The sequence below is a fragment of the Chiloscyllium punctatum genome, chromosome 17 (assembly GCF_047496795.1).
Source record: "Chiloscyllium punctatum isolate Juve2018m chromosome 17, sChiPun1.3, whole genome shotgun sequence".
NCBI classification, from domain to species: Eukaryota; Metazoa; Chordata; class Chondrichthyes; order Orectolobiformes; family Hemiscylliidae; genus Chiloscyllium; species Chiloscyllium punctatum.
In genome coordinates, this window is record NC_092755.1 from 94,557,409 (window position 1) to 94,579,195 (window position 21,787).

A 21,787-nucleotide genomic window follows, 5' to 3' on the forward strand; every position below is an offset into this window, starting at 1 on the left:
TCCCGAGCAGCTCTAGCAAACCTCCCTGCCAGTATATTAGTCCCTTTCCAATTTAGGTGCAAACTGTCCTTCTTGTACAGGTCATTTCTACCCCAAAAGAGATTCCAATTATCCAAAAATGTGAATCCTTCTCCCATACACCAGCTCCTCAGCCATGCATTCATCTGCTCTATAGTCCTATGCCTGACCTCACTAGCGCCATGCAGAAATATTTTCTTTGAATTTCCTATTGCTGAACTAGCAATTTAGAGACCCAGGTAATGCTTCTAAGGCAGATCGTGAAATTTCAAATTAAACAAAATCCAGAATTGTTGATTATTGTAAAAATCGTGCTGATTCACTAGTGTCTTTTAGATTAGATTAGATTAGATTACTTAGAGTGTGGAAACGGGCCCTTCGGCCCAACAAGTCCACACCGACCCATCGAAGCGCAACCCACCCAGACCCATTCCCCTATATTTACCCCTCCACCTCATTTTACGGACATTTTAGCATGGCCAATTCACCTAACCTGCACATTTTTGGTCTGTGGGAGGAAACCGGAACACGCAGACATGGGGAGAATGTGCAAACTCCACACAGTCAGTCGCCTGAGGCGACTTTTAGGAAAGGTTAACAGTTATCCTTATCTCGTCTGGCTTATATGAGTGGGCTTGATACTTAAGTGCCCTTTGAAATAGCTCAGAAAGTTATCAAACCACAAAGAAGTCTCAGAAAAGGGATCCAAGTGGACAGACCACTTGGCATCAATCTAGGTACTGAAAAAGACTACAGCAAACTCAGCCCTGTGGCCCTTGCAAATTCCTTCTTACTTGCCTCTGGGGACTAGTGCTAAAATTGAAAAATCAACAGCTTAACATAATCATACTTGTGGAATTAAAGACAACATCCAACACCATAACAATGTCTGACCACATTATGCCCCACCAGCAGGACTGACCCAGCAGAACTGGCAGCACAGTGGTATACAGTGAGGGAGTTTCCCTGGGAGTCCTCAACATTAACTCTACACCCCATGAAGTCTCATGGCATAGGGAAGGAAACCTGCTGAGTACCACATACTACCCACCCTTGGACTGATGAATCAGTGTTCTTCAGTTGAATATCACTTGGGGGTAACCACAGAGGGTAGCAAGGCCAAAAAACATACGATGTTTCAATTTTCAGTACCAAGAGTGGCGCCACTTCTGATTGTGTCAGTGCAGCCCTAAAGGACATCACTGCTCAGCTGGGTCTGTGGCAGGCAGTGAAAGAACCTAGAGGGAAAACATACTTGACTTCATCTTCACCAATTTGTGTGGACAAAGTCTCATTTTAACTATGAGGATATCCTTCATTATGTTGTATGACACCTGCAGTGTGCTAAATTTGAAACACATGTAACAAGTCAAGAATAGACATTTATGAGGCATTGAGGAGGGCAACAATTATATTCATCTAAAATCTTCCACTCTGCCATCAACAGGGGATCATCCCTGGTTCAAGGAGGACTGCAGGAAGGCATGCTAGGACTAGGACTAGGACCAGCATCAAGCCGACCTAGAAATGAGGTGTCATTTTGCGTCAACATATAGCACAGCACTACTTGGGAATAAAACAGCTGAAACATAAAAAGAGCTGCATGATTTCTTAAACTAATGGATCAAATCGAAATTTTTCAGTCCTGTCATATCCAATCATGAACAGTAGTGGACAACTAAGCCCACTGGAGGAAATGGTTCATAAATATCCAGATCCCTAATAATCATCAGTACAGAAGACAAGTTGAGCTAGAATCGATGATCTAACATGGCCTTTTCCAGAGGTCACCAGCATCACAGGTGCTAGTCTTCAACTAATTTGATTCACTCCACTCGATATCAAGGAACAGCCGAAGGCTGTGGATACTGCAAAGGCTCTCTGTTGGATCGTACCTAGAATAAAGGAAGATGGCTCTATCTGTTGGAGAAGGTCAATCATCTCAGCTCCAGCACATCTGTGCCTCTGGGTAATGCTCTCTGCTCAGCCATATTCAGTTGTTTCAATGATCTTTATTCAATCACAAGGTCAAAAATGGGGATGTTCCCTGATGATTGCACAATATTCGCAAATACTCAGACAATGCAACTATCCATGGCCAAATGCAGCTAGACCTGAAGAATATTCAGGCTTGGACTGACAACTGGCAAGAAGTAGCTAGCAATGACCATCTCTACAGAAGAGAATCTTGACATCAATGGTATCACGATCACCAAATCCCTATCAACATGCTAACCTACTAACCAGACACCCAACTGGACTAGTCATTCAAGTACTGTAAATACAAGAACAGGTCAGAGGCTAGGAATCTTACAGTGAGTAACACCTCCTGACTCCCCAAACCTGTCGACCATCTACAAGGCTCATGTCAGGGGTGATAGTACTCTTCATTTGCCTGGATGGGTGTAGCTCTAATAACACTCCAGCAGCTTGACACCATCCAGGGCAAAGCAACCTGCTTGATTGACACCATATCCAAACATACACTCTTTCCACCTATATACAGTAGCAGCAGTGTGCACCATTTACAAGATAAACCAAGGATTCTTAGACAGCACTGTCCAAATCCATGATCATTCCTATGTAGAAGGACAAGGACAACAGATTCATGGGAACATGACATGCAAGCTCCAAGGCACTAACCTGGAACTATATGACCATTTCTCTCAGTCACTTGGTCAGTCACTAGGGCGGCACGGTGGCACAGTGGTTAGCACTGCTGCCTCACAGCGCCAGAGATCCGGGTTCATTTCCCGCCTAGGGCGACTGACTGTGTGGAGTTTGCACATTCTCCCTGTGTCTGCGTGGGTTTCCTCCGGGTGCTCCGGTTTCCTCCCACAGTCCAAAGATGTGCAGGTCAGGTGAATTGGCCATGCTAAATTACCCGTAGTGTTAGGTAAGGGGTAAATGTAGGGGTATGGGTGGGTTGCGCTTCTGCGGGTCGGTGTGGACTTGTTGGGCCGAAGGGCCTGTTTCCACACTGTAAGTAATCTAATCTAATCTAAAAACAAAATACTGAACTCTCTACCTAACACAGTGGGCATTCATACAGTAAATACAACAATACAACAGTAGTTCAAGAAGTCAGCTCAGCATTAGTTTCTGAAGGGCACGAGGGATGGACAATAAATGCCAGCAAAGCCAACGTCCACTGAAGTAGTTTTAGAAAGCCTGTTACCAATTTAGGATTGCTGTAATTTCTATGTGGCAGCAACAATAGAAAAGAAAACCCAAGTAAATGAAAAGATTTAAATGAATGATGCTGCAAAGAGCACCAGCAGGCTCAAATCAATGGTACACAGATGGTGCCTGGTACAATAATTTCACAAACATCACCACATCAATTACATTGTGCCTGAAAAGTTCTGAGCAAGACAGCTAGAATTATTCCACCACTATCAAGTTTGGAAAGCTCATGCTGCTGATCTGAATGTGATACTTGAATTTATTAAAGCATATCAAACTAATTAAAATGCAAAAAGTAGTATTTAACAAAATTCTAAATTTCCTACTGTCGAATGACTTGAGATAATTAAAGGGAAAGCAGTCCTGTACTTTGTGCATTCTTACATTCCTATGTAGTTCAGCTGCTATCTTCAAGAATTAAAGTTCCTTTGGCTGCTGCCTTATTTAAATAGGTGGTGATGCTGGGCTGACAATTACGGTGCAAGGGAGAGTCATGGGTCTATATAGAAGAATGTGTACAGTAGAAGTGAAAACTAAGCAAGAGCGAGGAAAAATACCAGAGCAGCTGGGGAATGCAGGAATAAGTTAAAAAGACAACAAAGTTTAGAGCTTTGTATAGAGACTGATTAATGATAATTAACTGTGAGAGGTGGTACAATACAAATACGTAGATGGTAAGGACTTTTAGAGAAAGGAACTAAAAATGATAAAAGAAGAATACAGGAAAGGTCAATGTGGATGAAAAACTCAACAATACCGTGGTCCTATCCCACACCAAAATTGAACACAAGTCAAGTAAGGAGTGAATCAAGATGATTGTTGTCCGGAAGGGAGAATGGAATCACAATGCAGTCCAGAGATAGAGCCAAGACACAAACAAAATCAGAAATTGTTGAAAAGAACTCAGATCTGGCAGCATGTATGGAGTGTTTAGGGTCCAGTGACCTTCTTCAGAACTAAACAGCCAAAGTGTTCATTGACACATCCAGCATTAGGCCATGGACAGTGTGCATTCGTTTTATAGAAAGGAGCAATATTGTGCAGAGCAGTGGAGTAGGTAGAAGGCAGCAGATAATCAGAAGGCAAATTTGAAGATGCTTAATCCAGACAACAAGGTATATGGTATGTGAGCTCAAAGAGAGCATCACAATACTGTTTTGAGACACATCAGGATCCAAAGTATGCAGCATAATTATTATAAAACATTTAGAGGAAAAAAAAGGCATACTGAGGCAGAAAATAAACATTAAGTTGAGAATTACCATTAAATGTATACTGCTTCAAGATGGGAAAAGAAGAAAAAGAGAGATGAAATCTTAAAGGGGAAAGCCAGGAAATAAAAATGGTGTAGTGCTCTGGTCGGTTGCAATAGTCAGCATGTACACAGGAAGATTCAAGTTTAAAAACCAAAAAACACATGGTAACTTACAGATGAGGACAGGAATCTTGCAGGATGACAAGACAAGTGGGTCTAAGAATCAAAAGCCAAATGGGATAAAGGATGGAAATCTAGGCTCATGTGGTTAGATGTCAAGATTTTATCTAGAGCTTAGCAGCTAGTGTACAGCTTGATATTTTACAAAAAATAATTCTGATCAGAGTGGAGAGCTAATATCCAAGGACTTGTGTGTGTTATCACACAACAGCAGCAACAAAGGAGAAAATGCTAGAAATATTCAGCAAGTCTGACTTGGAGAAATAACATTAATACTTCAGGTCAAGAACCTTTCTTCAGAACTGGCTATAATGCTAGCTTCATCCTTAAATGGAGCACTGAATGATTGCTGGTATTAATAATTAAAGAAGCGCTGAATTGCTCTGTTAGAACCATTCTAAAAATAGCAAACTAGCTTATTTTTTAACCAGTAATTCATGGGAACTTGCCTAATTTGGTGCAGGGAAGGGAGGAAGCTTGGTGCAGGGAAGGGTAGAATCACGATGCAGTTCGGAGATAGAGCCAAGATTGATCGATACATTCAGCATTAGGAAATGGATGGTGCGGTGTCTGTTCATAAAAAGGAGCGATGTTTTGCAAAGCAGTGTAGAGTAAGTAGCCGATATAGGTGCCAGATAATCAGAAGGTAAATTTGGAAATCTTGATCTAGACTAGTTTGTGTGCCTTCAATTTCTACCATAAAAGATTTCTATTCCTCTCTGTAAGCCAGTGCCCATAAATCAGTGGTTAAAAGATAATCTAATTTGCTTTTATTAGAATAGTACTTATAGAGCAACTCTGGCTTCTGAAAATAGCTGGTAAGTTAGAACTTCTTTCATTATTAATTACAGCAATTGTTCAGTGCTCAATTTAAGATGGTAACTGGATGAAGCGAGCAATATGGTCAATTCTGAAGAAAGGTCCTCGACATAAAACATTAATGCTGATTTCCCTTGTCAGACCTGCTGAATATTTCCAGCATTTTCTCCTTTGTTGTTGCCATATGATTGCATGCATAGGTCCTAGGCAATCAGCTCCCCACTCCGACCAGAATCACATTTTGGTCAAATACCAAACTCTGCACTACCTGCAAGGCTCCAGATAAAATCTAGGCCCCTGACCATGAATCTAGATTCCGATCTTTTATCTCACTTGGCATTTGATTCTTGACCACCTTCCTTCATTCGACAGCCTGAAAGATTCCTATTCTCATCTGGAAGCTACCATGTGATTTTTCGTTTTAAACTTGAATCTTTCAGCATGTACTTACTGACTGCTGCAATGGACCAGAACACTGCTCCATTTTTATTTCCTTTTTATAACCTTTTTATTGTTAAAGTTTCACCTCCATCCTTCCTCAGTGAACTGACTGCTGACAGTAGAGTTAAAGCATAAACTCCAACATATAAAAGAAAATTAATAGAGGAGGCAAATATCAATAAAGAAAACATTGGGTGTGGCATGAAAACTTGGTTTGAACTGTGTGTGGGGGGGCATGGGGAATCATAGAATCCCTACAGTGCAGATCGAGGCCATTTGGCCCATGAGCTCCAAATCAACTCTCTGAAGAACATCTTACACCCCATTCTCTCCCCAGAACTCCACATTTACCAGAACTAACCCCACCTAGCCTATACAACCCTAGGCACTATCAGGCAATTTAGAATGGCAATCCACCTGACTTGCACATCTTTGTACTGTGGGAGGAATTCAAACACTGGAAGGAAACCCAAGCAGACATGGGGAGAATGTGCAACCTTGATGGCACAGTGGCTCAGTGGTTAGCACTGCTGCCTCACAGCGCCAGAGACTTGGGTTCAATTCCCACCTCAGGCAACTGTCTGTATGGAGTTTGTACATTCTCCCAGTGTCTGCTTGGGGTTCCTCCGGGTGCTCCGATTTCCTCCCACAGTCCAAAGATGTGCAGGTTAGGTGAATTGCCCGTAGTATTAGGTGGATTAGTCAGCAATAAATGGGGGGAGGGTTGCTCTTTGGAGGGTTGGTGTGGACTTGTTGGGCTGAAGGGCCTGTTTCCACACTGTAGGGAGTCTAGTCTAATCTAATCTTGACATAGACAGTCACCCAAGGCTGGAATTGAACCTGGGTCCCTGGGGCTGAGAGGCAACAGTGTTCATCACTGAGTCACCATGCCACCAGAAAGAAATCCAAGTAAAATCTGCTACTCTACCTACAAGGAATGCTGGGAGAGGTCAAGTAAACTGCTGTTATCCTGTGCCTGTGAGAACAAGGGAAAGACCACATAAGCAAATGGTACTGAATCCACATGGTAATTTAAAGAACAAAAAAAATCCTGCCAACGTCTTCTATAAGATGAACCAGGAAAACAGTGTGTCTGGGAAAGCAGAGAAATCAAAAATAATGGATTTACAGTTGTACACTTTCAAAAGGAACAGTTACAAAAGGAACAGTTACTGATGCTGGAATCCGTGGCAACACAAGACACTTTTAGTAACTGACCAGCAATTTAGCTTTGAGTTGCCTTTTATCAATACTTGTTAAGACTACAGCAGTTTTTGTTGTGATTTGTATTTATCGTGCAGGTAAGAGACCACAAGTGTTATAAGTATGCTGCGATTATGAAAACACAATGAACACATAAACATGAAAATTAAATTAAATTGCTACTATTAGACTAATGTTTCAGAAAAAAGATATTTTTGCAAAATACTAAATTAAAATGTCTAAAAGGTAATACTTGTAGAGTTGGATTGAAATATCTAAATGCAACATTTAGAAATAAAAACAAAATTGCTCTTATCTAAATTTGTGATACCTGGCATCACCAACATTTCTTTGCAGATCTTAAAACAAGCAAAACAGCTGCTCTTTACAGGATCAAAGCTACCTCTCTGAAAGCAAATATGATTCAATAATGTTTTCCATTTTAACAAAATGGGTGTGGTGATATTAAGTTGCCAAACTAAGAAATGTTTGTGTATTTACCTTGCTGCTTTCAAAATGTCTCTCAGCTCTTTGGAGGGATTTATCCTTGGAGTACATTGACACAACAATCACAGAAACTACTCTACACCACCAACAATCCAAAACAAAAATCTTAAAATCCCTACAATGCAGTTTGAGGTAATTCGGCTGATCAAGTCTGCACCCACCTGCCAAAAGGCATCTCACCCCAGACCCACCCAGTTACCCTATCCCTGTAACCCGGCATTTACCATGGCTAACTCACATAGCCTACACACCCCTGGTAATTTAGCAGGGCAGACCCACCTAACTGGTGGACTAGCTCTGTTAGAGTTCACACTGATCTTTCACTATTTTTATTCTTCTATCAGTTTGGTGTAGAACTATAAATTAAAGAGGACTTTTGGACTGTGGGTAAAAGACCAAACAAAATTTTGTCTATTCATGAATTTAAAGTTGAACAAACAAGCCACCAAATAACAAATTCTAAGAATTACATACAAACAAGTAAAATAAAGAGAGATCAGAAAAACTGAAATAATCAGAGAAGTTGCACACGAGAAGCATGCACATCAACCCTTATACCATACTGAAAATAACTGCAACGTTCAAAAACGCCAAGTCCCCAAAGCCTTATTGGAACGTCAAACATTGGATTGGCAATCAATTACCATGCCATTACAGAAGGAACTTCATGCTATAATCTGTACTCACCTGTAAATATTCAATATTGACAAGTTTATAAAACCTGGAAACATATACCTACACTAGAATACCTCATTTCGAGGGCAAACAAACATTGCAGTAATTCATGACTGACACTATTTCACATCATTAATTCACCGATTGTTCTGACTTGCACCACACAACATTCCATTCCAACTACAATCAAAACAAACAATACTTCAATCAGAAGAAACCAATTTTATGGCATTTAAACATACCTGAGTATTCCTTTTATATTGCTACGAACAGTGGTGATGTAACTAGCAGACAATGTAATTTATTTACTTATTGTTTTTAATAAACAAATGTTATTTGATATTCTCTCAACCTTGTTTTATTGAACTACTTTGAATGAATTATCACATTGCCATTTTCCTGTTTTGAAATTTGTAAATTTAAGTAGTCACTCTCATAATTCTAGCTAAATGTTCACTGCCTACATGTCTGTCTGCCTTTCCCTCCTTACAGCCCAACCACACTAATGGGGAAAAAAAAAATCAGGTGTACCTTTATTGTCAGTGGAACTACTGTTGCTCTCCGGTGCAGACAGCATATCCTCAAACCCCCAAGACACCATATGTTTGTTGCCAAGCAGGCAAGATGCCGAGCCTGGTCCTCCTTCCAACAGAAGAAGTCTGAGGAAAAAAATAAAAACGTTAGCTACATTTAGGTAAAGGCAAAAAAAAACATATTGTTAAAATAACATCACACTTATGTCACTTGTTATGATTAAACATAAAGATTGTGCAGCAACTTCCAGACATGGGCTTGAACTCAAAAGTACAGAAATTGCTGTTTAAGTGGCACTACTCTGCTGTTAGCTTTGTGAAAATAATGTCTCATTGTCTGCCTCAGAACTATGGTGCATTGAACAGTGGGAAGCTACTAAAGTTGCATGGTGGGCAGAAAATCAAACTGGTAGAGAAAGTTAAATCAAATATTTTCAAATCTTGGTATGATATGAACATTGGAATAAGGATTAATTACTGCAAATCAAGTGCCCTGCACTAAACTGAACTACAAATGTGAAGATTCATTCTTGCAAGTGTTAATAGTTTAATAACAACTTTCCATGCAAAAGACCCTAAAAACCTAAACATACAAAGCAAGTCCAAGAGCTGAGCTAGTTAGATACCAGGTCTGGAAATATAGTTGCTAGCAAATCTCAAACTTACAAGAATGGTAGAAACATATGCAAATCAAATTTAAGCTAGGAAACACATTGGTTAATACTAACCAATACAGAATTAATATTATTTATTAATTTCAGTAAAATCCTTCTCCTCCTTCCCTGCACTTCATGCGTAAGAGGTCAAACAAATGAGTTCTTCAACCACTTAGTAACTAGGTTACGGAGGAACAAATTGGAGTAAAACTTCCTCCTGTGAACAAGCACCTAGCCACTACTTAGCTTCAAAACAAAGTTTTTCAAAAAAATTTAAGGAACAAACACTAAATACAAAACATCATAAATGTGCAGCGTAATGCCACTCTGAGAAAGGTGCAAGATATCTCAAAATATCTAGTTGGCTTTAATGTCAAAACAACTGCTGAAACCATTTTAGATTTAAGATGAGTTCAAAGTGCTGGTGTAAATTTAATTATTCAATACTTTCTTTCAAATTGATTTGGTACAGGTGGGGAACAACAGCATAGATTACTATATCAAAATCTGTGCATCGATAAAGAAAGTAGGCCCATCAATTAAAATTACAGGTACAATTCATACTTAACTTCCATAGGACCAACTGACAAGAGAGCCCATGGGATCCAAAGAAATTAGGATAAATGGATTCAGAATTGGAGGAAGCAGAGAGTGATGTGCAAGGGGTGTAAATGTGACTGGAAGCCTATGTCCAACAGATTTTCGTAGAGACACTTGCTGTTTGCATGAAATATTCAGATTCAGAATTTAACATAGGAGGGCTAATCAGCAAGTTTGTGAAATATACAATATAGGGTGGTAAATAGTAAGGAGGATTGCCTTAGATTTGAGGAATATATAGATGGTTTGGTCAAATTGGCTGATCAGTGGAAAATTGAATTGAATTCAGATAACGGAGAGGTGATGGACTTGGACAGGATAAACGTTGCAAGGGAATACAGCATGTATAGTAGAACCCGGTGAAGCACTAAGGATCAGAGGGACTTTGGTGAGCATGTGCTGTAGTCCGTCAAGGTAGGTAGATAAAGTGGTGAAGACAGCATATGAGATACTTGCCTTTATTAGCCATAGATATACAGTTTAAGAGTAGGGAGTTGTCCTGGAACTATATAAAACATTGGTTAGGCCACAACCACAGTGGGCAATTCTGGAATCCATGTTAATGAAGAGATGTGATTGCACTAGAGAGTTCACAAGAGAGATTTACCAGGAATGTTGTGTGGGCTGGAGAACAAGAAACAATGCAGCACAGGTACAGGCCCATCCATCCTCCAAGCTTGCATTGCCACATTTCGCCCTAACATGCTAAAACTGTCTTCACTTACAGGATCCATATCCCTCTATTGCCTTCCTATTCATGTATCCATGAGAGTTTTAGTGATGAACAAAGATTGAGTAGGCTGTGGGTGTTTTCCATAGAGGAGTAGAGACTGAATGGCAGACATGATTGAAATGTACAAAATTATTAGAGGCATCAATAGGATAGTCAAGAAGGAACTTCTCCTCTTGATGAAGGGATCAACAACTGGAGGTTTGTTAAATGTAAGGGGCAGGAGGCTTACAGGGTATGTAAGGGAAAAGCAACTTCACCCAGAGAATGGTGGAAAATGGAACTCATGGGCTTAACAGCAGTAGAGTCAAAACTCTCATAACATTTAAGCAGTATTTGGCTGCATGCAATGCCAAACCATATAAGACATGAATCAAGTCCTGGAAAATGGGATTAGAATAGTAAGTCTGTTGTTGTAACTGATTCAAACTTGATGGGTTGAACTGCCTTTTCCTGTGCTGTGAATCTCTGAATCTGACTACCAAGAAATGCTCATGCCACACAAATGCCAGGCAAGGATCATCAGAAATCAGGAAACCTGCAGCAAGTAACTAACCTCCTGACTCCCCAAAACATGTCTAACAACTTTAAGGCACACATCAGGCACATGATAATACTCCCCTGGAGATTCTTACCTGGATGAGTACAGCTCTACTAACACTCAAGACACTATCCAGGAAAACGCAGCCTGCTTGATTGGAACCATTTCCACAAATATTCACTTGCTCCAACGGTAGCACACAAAAGTAGCAGTGCGTACGATTACAGAATGCACTGCAGAAATCTGCCAAAAGACCTTAGACAGCATGTCCAACCAGGTGAGGTAAAAATGAGGTGCCAAATTTGGTGAAGCTACCAAACAGTACCACTTACATGCCAAACAGAATAAGCAGCAAGTGGCAGAAAAAGATAAGCTTTCGCAAAACGTTGTGCATGCGAGTGAGATGGGGCAGGAGGGTGAGGCGAGCAAGGTGGGGCAAGAGGGTGAGACAAGCGAGATGGGGCATGAGGGGAAGAGGGTGAGGTGAGCGGGGTGGGGCAAGAGGGTGAGGCGAGTGAGATGGAGAAGAGGAGCAGAGAGTGAAGTGGAGGTAGGGGATGAAGGAAGCAGAGTGAGGCCCAGGAGAGCGAGGTGGAGAGGAGAGTTCAGTTTGTCAAATACAGTTTACCTTCAACAAACCTGTGCAGACTGTAACTTATTAATCTATGTTTTTCCAAGTGACAATTTTGTCCTGGATCACCAGCCCTAAAAATGTTCATTCATCATCAATTTTAAAGATAATTAACAAATGTATCCCTTTTCTATTTTAAGTTGGGGATCCATCATTTTCACTCCCATGCTTGAAGATTGAAAAACTGTGGTAAAGTTTCACTATTTTGGTCCCCACTTCCTTCAGATGGCCTCCTCTCAAACAGGTGATTTTTCAAGTTTGAACAACACAGACATGATACTACTTCTTCAACTTTATATTGATCAATGTCACTACAGTCTTCTTTGCAACAGCATTATGCTTAGCTTCACAAAAGAGAATGCTACCAAATTATTTATTACAGTCATATCCTCTACCTCATTTAAACATTTTGTTCCAGATTTTGCTGACATCCTTTGATTATCGTTTTACTATTTCAAACTATTTGTTTACTTTTATACTCTAGATTTCTCAGTTGTCCTTGGCACTCTGTATCTAGTTTGATTCTCGAAAGTATTACAAATACAATATTTGTCATAAGTCTCCATTTCTTGATTTATTTCAATTTCTGTATTTTTAGTAATTTTAGCTTTGAATGCCTTTGTTTTTCCATGGATACCACCAGACTTGCTGAGTGTTAAAGCATCTGTGGATGATTCTTCAAACACACTTGCCCAGAATCATGAGATTATCTCTAAATAAATTATTGTATTCTAAACATCTAAAAATGTAATGCAGACTCCAGCATTAAGTAACAAATGTATATTAGAACATAGAACATAGAAGAATACAGCGCAGTACAGGCCCTTCGGCCCTCGATGTTGCGCCGATCAAAGCCCACCTAACCTACACTAACCCACTATCCTCCATATACCTATCCAATGCCCGCTTAAATACCCATAAAAAGGGAGAGTCCACCACTGCTACTGGCAGGGCATTCCATGAACTTACGACTCGCTGAGTGAAGAACCTACCCCTAACATCAGTCCTATATCTACCCCGCCTTAATTTAAAGCTATGCCCCCTTGTGTTGGCAGAGACAGCTAGTCACACATGTTTCATTTCCATTGCCATTACAGGTCATGATTTGCTTTTGTATAAGAAATTAGTAACATGAAAGCTAGTATCCATTGCTTTGAATTACATTTTCAGCATATTGCAGTTTCAAATTAATTCAACTGCTGCTACAAACTTTGCTACAGGACTTAGGAATAGGTACATTTTGACAAAATGAAGTACGAGATATTGTCATTCGATCAATTACTTTCACTCTTGGGTGTAACCAATACATATAATTCACATGAAATAGTGCTGAAGATCACAAACAGAGAATGTCCATAAGTTTTCAAAGGTCTATGGAACATTTTAAAAGGGGAGAAATTAGTGCATTTTCAAAAGCATGAAGCGTTGTATTTTTCCGTTTCCTTTCAGATATCAGGGACAAGTGCATGCAAGTTACAGAATCACACTTTAGAGGTAGCAATTTTAACTTCACCTTTAGAACTAGTGCCAATGTCCTTGGGTTGGTGAATGGGAAACACGAGTGACAAGATTCACTCACCTAACCATAACCCCTAACACCTCTGCTACAAAATATGCATCTCAAAGTCAGGAGATTAAGGTCAAAGTTGTGATGTCTGACTAGCTGATACCAAGCATACGATAAAACTAAGCCTGAACAAGAAACCAGAGGACTGCTGATACCATAATTCAATTGAAGTCACAGGAGTAGAGAGAAAAAGCGCAGACATTGATGAAAATAATGCTAAATTAAGGTTGCATGTAGATAGGTATATATGTCCCTCAATACCATTTAAGATTAAATGAAGTTCACATATAAGTTTCATACAATACATCAAAAACTGCTTAAAATAAGAACAGTGTTCATTAACTACAACTTAATATGTTCCTTTTGTCAAATCAGTGCTTACCGGTGTAGAACGTCTGTAACAGGTAAAAACCCCAGCTCGGTCTGTTTCTGTAACAGGTGCACTGTGTGAATTAGTGTTTTCAGAGAGCCTCTGAAAGGGAAGTAAATTGTAGTCACTGATCTTAAACACAAAAACTGAAAAATCACATGAACAGGTGAACAAATAAGATTTCTTTGCTGAATTATCAATTAATAACTCTTTGAAGAGACTTATATTCCAGCAATTTTAGACAATAAAATCACGAATAATTTAACAGTGAATTAGCCAGAGTACAGACACCAGCAACAATTTATACCATGACTTCACTGAATCAGTCTCAAAGCAGATAATCATATATCGATTCGCTACATTTACAACGAATAAGTCATGACCACCTAATGTTTGTAGGCACAGTTCCACCAAAAAAAAACACCACAGTTCAAGATATTTCATCATCAGTTATCATAGACCTGGTTCAAATTAGAAAAATGACAGTTGTTAATATGGTACGTCATATGCATATAAATTTTGACCTATAATATACACATCTACTAAAAATTGAAACCAACCACCTAAGAAACAAGGCCAATGGAATTATGAAGGCTTGAAAGCAGAGTTCGCTAAAGTGAATCAGCGAATTAGGTTAAAAGATAGGTCAATAGAAATGTACTGTTAGATATTTAAGGTATTCTGAAGTGTTCAGACTACACAATAGATTCCAAAGGGCAAGAAAATTGCAATTATGAATCTACCATTCATGGTTAACTAGAAACATTAAAGACAATGTCAGACAAAGAAATAGCATATAATTATGTAATGGTAGGCAACAGGTCAGAAGATTGGACACAATATGAAAAGCACCAAAAATTGAGGAAAAAATTAGACTACATGAGAAAGATAGCTAGAAATAAAGAGAGAGACGAGTAACAGCTTTTATAAATAAGTTCAATGGCAAAAATAAAGTGAGCAACAAACCTCTTGAAAGTGAGGCTGGAAAATTACTAAAAGAAAATGAGATAATAATTTAACAGAAAAGGTTATCAGTGTTCACACACTGACCTACATGCAGTGATATTCGAAAAATAGAAGGGAGGGAAGAACTCGGCAAAATTAGACAAGTGCTATTGACTAATTGGCTTGAACTGCAAAATGATAAGTACCCATGTCCCATGGATTTCATGCTAGAGTTGTAAAGGTAGCAGCTACTAAAATAGTTGATGCATTGATTTTAATTTTCTAAACCTCTTGAGCATAGTCCTACTGAAGTGAAAGGAGGAGGATGTTAACTGCCTTATTCAAAACAGGAGAAACCCAAAGCCAAAACTACAGGATAGTTATGTTAAAGTTTGAGAGACAGAAACATTAGAATCCCATTACTGTTAGACTAAGACACTTAGATAAGTTGAAGGTAATCAGAGTCAACATAGATTGTGAAAGGGAAATTGTATTTGACCAATCCCAAGGCCTCCGAGATGGTAACACAAACTGGATAAGAGGAAGTACCACCAGAAAGTATTTGAAAAAGTGCCACATCACAAGTAATTGTAAAACAAAAAGTTCATAGAGAGGGGGTTACCATACTGCCAAGGCGATTGTCTGGTTTACAGAAAGCTGATAGCAGGCATAAATGTGTCTTTTTTCAGGTTTGCACAATGTAAGAAGAAGTGTGCCACAGCAATCAGTACTGGGACCTCAACTGTTTACTACTTGTATAAAATAACTTAGGGAAAGATCTGATTTTGTTAAATTTACCAGTGCACAGAGACAGGTAGGAAAGTAAGTTGTGAAGAGAACATGAGACTGCTGCAAAGGGATGTAGATGAGTTGAGTGGGCAAGGTTTGGCAAATGGTGTATAATGTGCAAAATGTGAAACTATCCATTTTGGCAATAAGAATTCTTAAATGTATGAGAAATTGTAGAACTCTAAGATGAGGGGGACCTGGGTGATTTAGTGACTATCACAAAAAGTTGTATGCAGGTACAGTATGAGAACATTAATGGAGTGTTACCATTTATAACAAGAGGTCTTAAATACAACAAGAGGGTGGTTATGTTTCAATTATACACAACACTGGTAAGACCACATCTGGTGTACTGGGCACAGTATTGGTCACCTTACTTAAGGGAGATTGCAAATGCATGGGAAGCGATTCAGATAAGTTTAACCAGAAAAATATCTGGAATAACTGGGATGCCTTTGAGAAAGGTTGGACAGGTTAGGAGTTTAGAAGATTGAGAGGTACAAGATTGAAACATACAAGATCTTGATGGGTCATGAAAGGGGAGATGTAGAAAGGATGTAGAAACTAGAGCTAGGGGTCATGGTTTAAAAATTAGGAATCACCCATCTAAAATGAGGATGAGATGAATTTCTTTCCCCTCAGGGGTAAGCAGTAATGCAGACTTGAGGTTACAATCAAGTCAATCGTGATATTATTAAATGGTGAAGCAGGCTCAGAGGGTTGCATGATCTCAACTCTTTCAGTAACTCATTGGGAGCAGATATCAGTTTAAGGCACAGAAGGAATTTGATCCTGCGGCTGATAAATGAAATATTCCAGACTGAGTGACAGACAGAAAAAAGTTGACATTGTATGCCTTACTCAATCTTGTCCCTTATCTTTTCTTTATTTTTGGAACATGAAGGTCAAATTTTTTAAAAAGTCAGCTTTTTTTCCCATGCCTAATTGACCTTGACTAAGTGTTTGTGAGCCACCTTCTCAAATCTGTCACTGCAGTTGATGTGGTGTATCTGAACCACACTACTATTTAATATAGAATTTGATCCACAATTCTGACTCAGTGACACCAAAGTCAAGGCATATTTTCAAGTCAAAATAATGCACGGCTTGAAGGTAGCATTCTCACCTGGCAAAACATCTTAAAAATGTTTTAGAAACTAATCTGCAATAGAAATAACAATGGCATTCATCTCATGTTTTCTCTTCTAGAGATTAGATGACAAAAATCAAATCATAAAATATGAAGCCTGTTAGACAATCACACTGATCAGCATTTTCACTTCTTTGAAAATAAAAAAAAATCATCTAGAGTTCAAGGACCTCTTAGAAACTAAAAATTATTTATAACTGAAATTCCTCCCAACAATGATATAGTTAATTATCTTCATACATACACAAACAAATTACAAATTGCCAAATAGCCACAAAATCACTGATTATGTGCTCAATTTACAGTTACCTATCAGAGTAACAGGGAGACAGGCAATTACCCATTTAAGATATAATTCATTTATAAAGACACTGGAAGGTCCTGCGCATGTCATCATTTCAAGCTGAACAAGCGCACATAATTTGAACCAATAAAAACCGTCTGGTATATTATTTGATGAATCATGCTGAAAAAAGAAATTTCACAGCATTTCATCTTGCACTCATCAGGACACTCTAGAAGAGTACCAACTCAAAGGAAAATGAAGCTCTATACTACACAAGACAAGGGTGCTGATCGGCCAGGAAATGAACTCCCATTATTAGAGGTATTTGTAAATGTTTAATTCCTAGCTTTTGAACTCAATACTCTTTCAAAAGCAAAGTATCGCACAACGCTGGCCCATAGCCCTCATACCCTTCCTATTCATGTACCCATCCAGATGCCTTTTAAAATGTTGTAATTGTACCAGCCTTCCCCAACTTCCTCTGGCTGCTTAGTCCACACTGTGAGAAAGTTGCCCCATAGGTCTCTTTTCAATCTTTCTGCTCTCACCCTAAATCTATGCCCCAAAGTTTTGGACTCCTACACCCCGGGGACAAAACCTTGTCTACTTACCCTAACCATGCCCCTTGTGATTTTATAAAGCTCTACAAGGTCACCCCTCAGCATCCAACATTCAAGGGAAAATTGCCCCAGCCTATTCAACCTCTCCGTGTAGCTCAAACTCTCCAACCCCAACAACATATTTGTAATTATGACAAAGTGAGGAGTGCAGATGCTGGAGATCAGTGTCGAGAGAGTGGTGCTGGAAAAGCACAGCAGGTCAGGCAGCATCCGAGCAGGGGAATTGACATTTTGGGCATAAGCCCATCATCCTTGTCACTATTTTCTGAACCCTTTCAAGTTTCACGACATCTTCCTATGGCAGGGGAGATCATAATTGAATGCAGTATTCCAAATGTGGCAAAACCAATGTCCTGTCCAGCCACAAGATAACCTCCCAACTCCTATACTTAATGCACTGACCAATAAAGACAAACATACCAAATACCTTCTTCATTATCCTGTCGACCTGCGACTCCTGCACTACAAGAGGTCTTTGTTCAGCACCACTTGCTAGGACTTAACCATTAAGTGTACAAGTGCTGCCTTACTTGCCCTTGTAAAATTCAGCAACTTACACTTATCTAAATTAAACCTGACCTGCCACTCCTCGGCCCATTGGCCCATCTCAACGAGATCCTGTTGTACTCTGAAGTAACCTTCTTTGCTGTCCACTACACCTCCAATTTGTGTCATCTGCAAACTTATTAAGCATCTCTCTTATGGTTCACATCAAGTCATTTCTACAATGACTAAAAGCAGTGGACCCAGCATCGATCCTTGTGGCACAGTTATTTCACTATCAATATAAAATTCTAGAATAATAGGCAAAAATGAAATCATGTTAAGAGAAACACCTGCAAATACTGACATGTCATTACTATGAGAATTAAGAACTGGATTACCAAAAAGAACACAGCATACTGACTGAATCAATCTCCTAGCACTAAATGATGAAATCAGCAGGTTCTACAAAGGCTCAATAAGCACATTTTTTTGTGCATGTGAGTGCGCGACTGTGAGTGAGAGAGTATGTGACTGCGTGTGCGCGACTGTGTGCGTGAAAGAGAATGCATATGCGAGAGAGAGAGAGAGACATTTGATTCATTGACATGCCCTTAAAACATGTCACCACTCCTAAAGTACTCATTAAAAGAGTGCAAACTAATTTTTAAAGACAATGCAGCAGGAATCTTACTGAAGGAATCAGAACATCTTAATGCCCTCCTTATGATCAATGCAGCCAGTACTGTGGAACCCACCCAGAATCCACCAGATCACAATTGAAAATAAATAAATTTGAAGGGACAACCCGATTGACATACCACGGAAGGAATTGCTGAGAACTTTGGTATCGACCAGCAGACAATAATTCCACTTACCCCCATCCCCACCCCGAAAGGATACACAATTGTGGCTTAGGACACAATTGCCTACAAAAGACAAATAACATAATGAAAAAGGATCTTAGCCTAGAAAATCATGATCTGAAATCAGTGTGCAGGCAGCTAAGCAATGACAAATCACAAGAACACAGTTGTGGGAAGTGTTTAGAGGCCTCTGCCAATTACAATATTGGAAATAACTTAAAAGTCATAAATCTAAAAAGCTGCACTCACCAAAAGTAATCCTATAATTAATTATAAGGGACTATTCCTCAGATTGGAAAACAGGAATCAAGAAAGTTCTCTGCTGAATGAAATCATACTTTGCACAAAGGAAGATGGTTCAAGTTGTTGGAGAGTACCTCAAAGAAATGTCCTTATCTGAAATATGTTGAGCTGCTTTTTATGTCGACAACTTACATTCCAACATAACATCAGCTGTAGGAATGTTCACTGATGATTTTAGTGATAAGAGAACAGAATGTGAGTAAATTAGCAATAATCAGAAACAGAGATCAAGTACTTCTACAAGCACAAAATTTGGGAAGAGATCAGCAAAAGTAAGAGTCCTTAGAAACAGAGACAGAAGAAATTCTAATGGGAAATAAAGGGTAGCAGAAACATTAAACAAAGACAGAAGCTTTTTTTGTCAGATACAGAGTGGAACCTGAGGTTAAGATTATAGCAAGAGAATAAGCAACTGAAAACAAATAAAGATTGGGGAAATTTGCGGGACCAAAAGTTGACAAATCCCACAGACTGCAACATCTTAACAGAAGTAGTTGCTGAAATAGTTTTAGTTTCAATCTTCCAGAATTCCCAAAATCCTTGTACCTAACACATCAGAAGATGCAAGTCACTTCAACATTCAACTTCTAAACTAAAGTCTGCCCATTTCCTTCTCCAACTGCATTAATTCCTTGACTTTTATTGTCCATTTCTCTGAATTGTCCTGGCATCCCACTTTAAAAAGCACATTGCAATAAGAAATGCTCCTATTGCAGGATAGAATGGAATATTACCCTCTAACCACTCAGGAACTCAGTGGGCTCAAATTTCACAACAAATGCTGCCTTCCTTGGCTCAAATGGACATATGGGAAATGGATTTCATCAGAAACATTGTACCATTTGTCAAAGCCAGAGGTGCAGTTAGTGGCACTGTAAGTGATCACCACCTTCAAATAGCATTACACAGCAACAAAATATCTTGTTCTCTCATCTCAGGATTGTGCTGACAAAAACCTCAGCATTTGTAAGCCTGAATTCCACAGCAAAACCCTCTATTCAGGGAAATTGTCAAATTCCATCTTATTGACACTGCATAAGAGGTAGCTAGAAGTAGAAGTAATTTGGGTATGAATAAGAATTTATCATGTTCTATGTCAACACAAATCTGACGATGACTATGATCTAAATCAGCCAGCAGAATTGCAACCTTCTTACCAATGTCTAGTTTCTAGATGGTGGTTTTGGCTTTGGCTTTGCTGTATTACATCATTTTCACACTTACTGAGGTTATCATGAAGAACACTCTTCTTTGACCTCTCCCACTGAGGTATGGTGACCCTCAGGTTAAATCACCACCAGTCATGTCTCTCTCTGGACCCTATGGTCTGGTAGGGCTATGACAACTTTACCTTTTTTAATTTAGTCAACTTTGAAATAACAGGAGTTGCAAATATCACACTCCTGTGGAGACCACTAAAATAGCTTGGCAATCAAAGTTAACAATGTTGAATATTCATCACACATTCAAATCATTGTAAAGGTAAGGAATATATTCAAACTTTTAATATGAAATGCAACAGAAAGGCAACGTGGAATAGGCTGAAACTCGGGTTCCCACGTAGCAGAACCAGAGTATGTTCGCAAGCATGCTGTTGGTAACAAGACAGTAGAGTAGAATGGACATTAAAAAGCTCAGGCCGATTTACTGCAGTCACCTGTATAAGATTGTGTTGATGGAAGTCATGCTGATATGATTTCTGTTCATAAATAAATTCAGAATCTACTTCCTCATTTGGTCTGGGGAAATTGTTTTAAGACCCTTGGATAAAGAGGGAGGTTGTGAATTTAATCAAAAGATAAAAAGTAGGATACGCAATGTTTAGGAAGCTAAAATCAGATAGGGCTCATGAGGAACATAAAGAAAGCAGGAAAGAACATAAGCAGGGAACTAGGAGAGCAAGAAGGGGCCATGAAATGACCTGGGCAAGTTGGATTAAAGAGACTCCTAAGGCATTCTATACATACATTAAAACCAAGAGGATAACTAGGGAGGTGATAGGACTACAAGGATAAAAAGGAGGGAAACTTGTGTTTGGAGGCAGAGGATGTGGACGAGATCCTAAATGAGGATTTAGGACCATTCGGCGCAGCCATTTTGGTGCAGCCTATTTTGCCACAGACCCAATTTAGGCGGAGAACTATTTTGGCACAGATATACGGTAGTCATCAACATAATAGTAGAACCAGTAGGTTGTAGTTATTTGTGTATCAACTGCATTTAGTTTGTGATTAGTCCACTCCTAACCGTGGTTCCTCAAAGTTTCTGAAAAAAATCAAATTCCCTGAATCTCTTTAATTTTAACGGAATATCGTGCCCTGCTACGAGATGTACAAGTTCAAAGTCACAGTTGATAATGTCAGGGCAGCATTCAGGCTGTATTTCCAGAACCATTTTAAATTATTTATCATATGTTGTTTGTAACTTATTTGG

General features: G+C 39.2%; 1 protein-coding gene across 2 annotated transcripts in view; it reads right to left on the minus strand.

Annotated features, from left to right (window-relative positions):
• The window catches only part of LOC140488149 (probable E3 ubiquitin-protein ligase HECTD4), a 291,859-nt gene that overhangs the window by 233,946 nt on the left and 36,126 nt on the right, over positions 1-21,787 (minus strand). For both annotated transcript variants that reach the window (XM_072587982.1, XM_072587981.1), the window contains exons 3-4: positions 13,925-14,014; positions 8,816-8,943 (exon numbers count right to left, since the gene is read on the minus strand). In XM_072587982.1, coding sequence (XP_072444083.1) covers positions 8,816-8,943; positions 13,925-14,014 — 218 coding nt within the window. The remainder of the gene's footprint in view (positions 1-8,815; positions 8,944-13,924; positions 14,015-21,787) is intronic.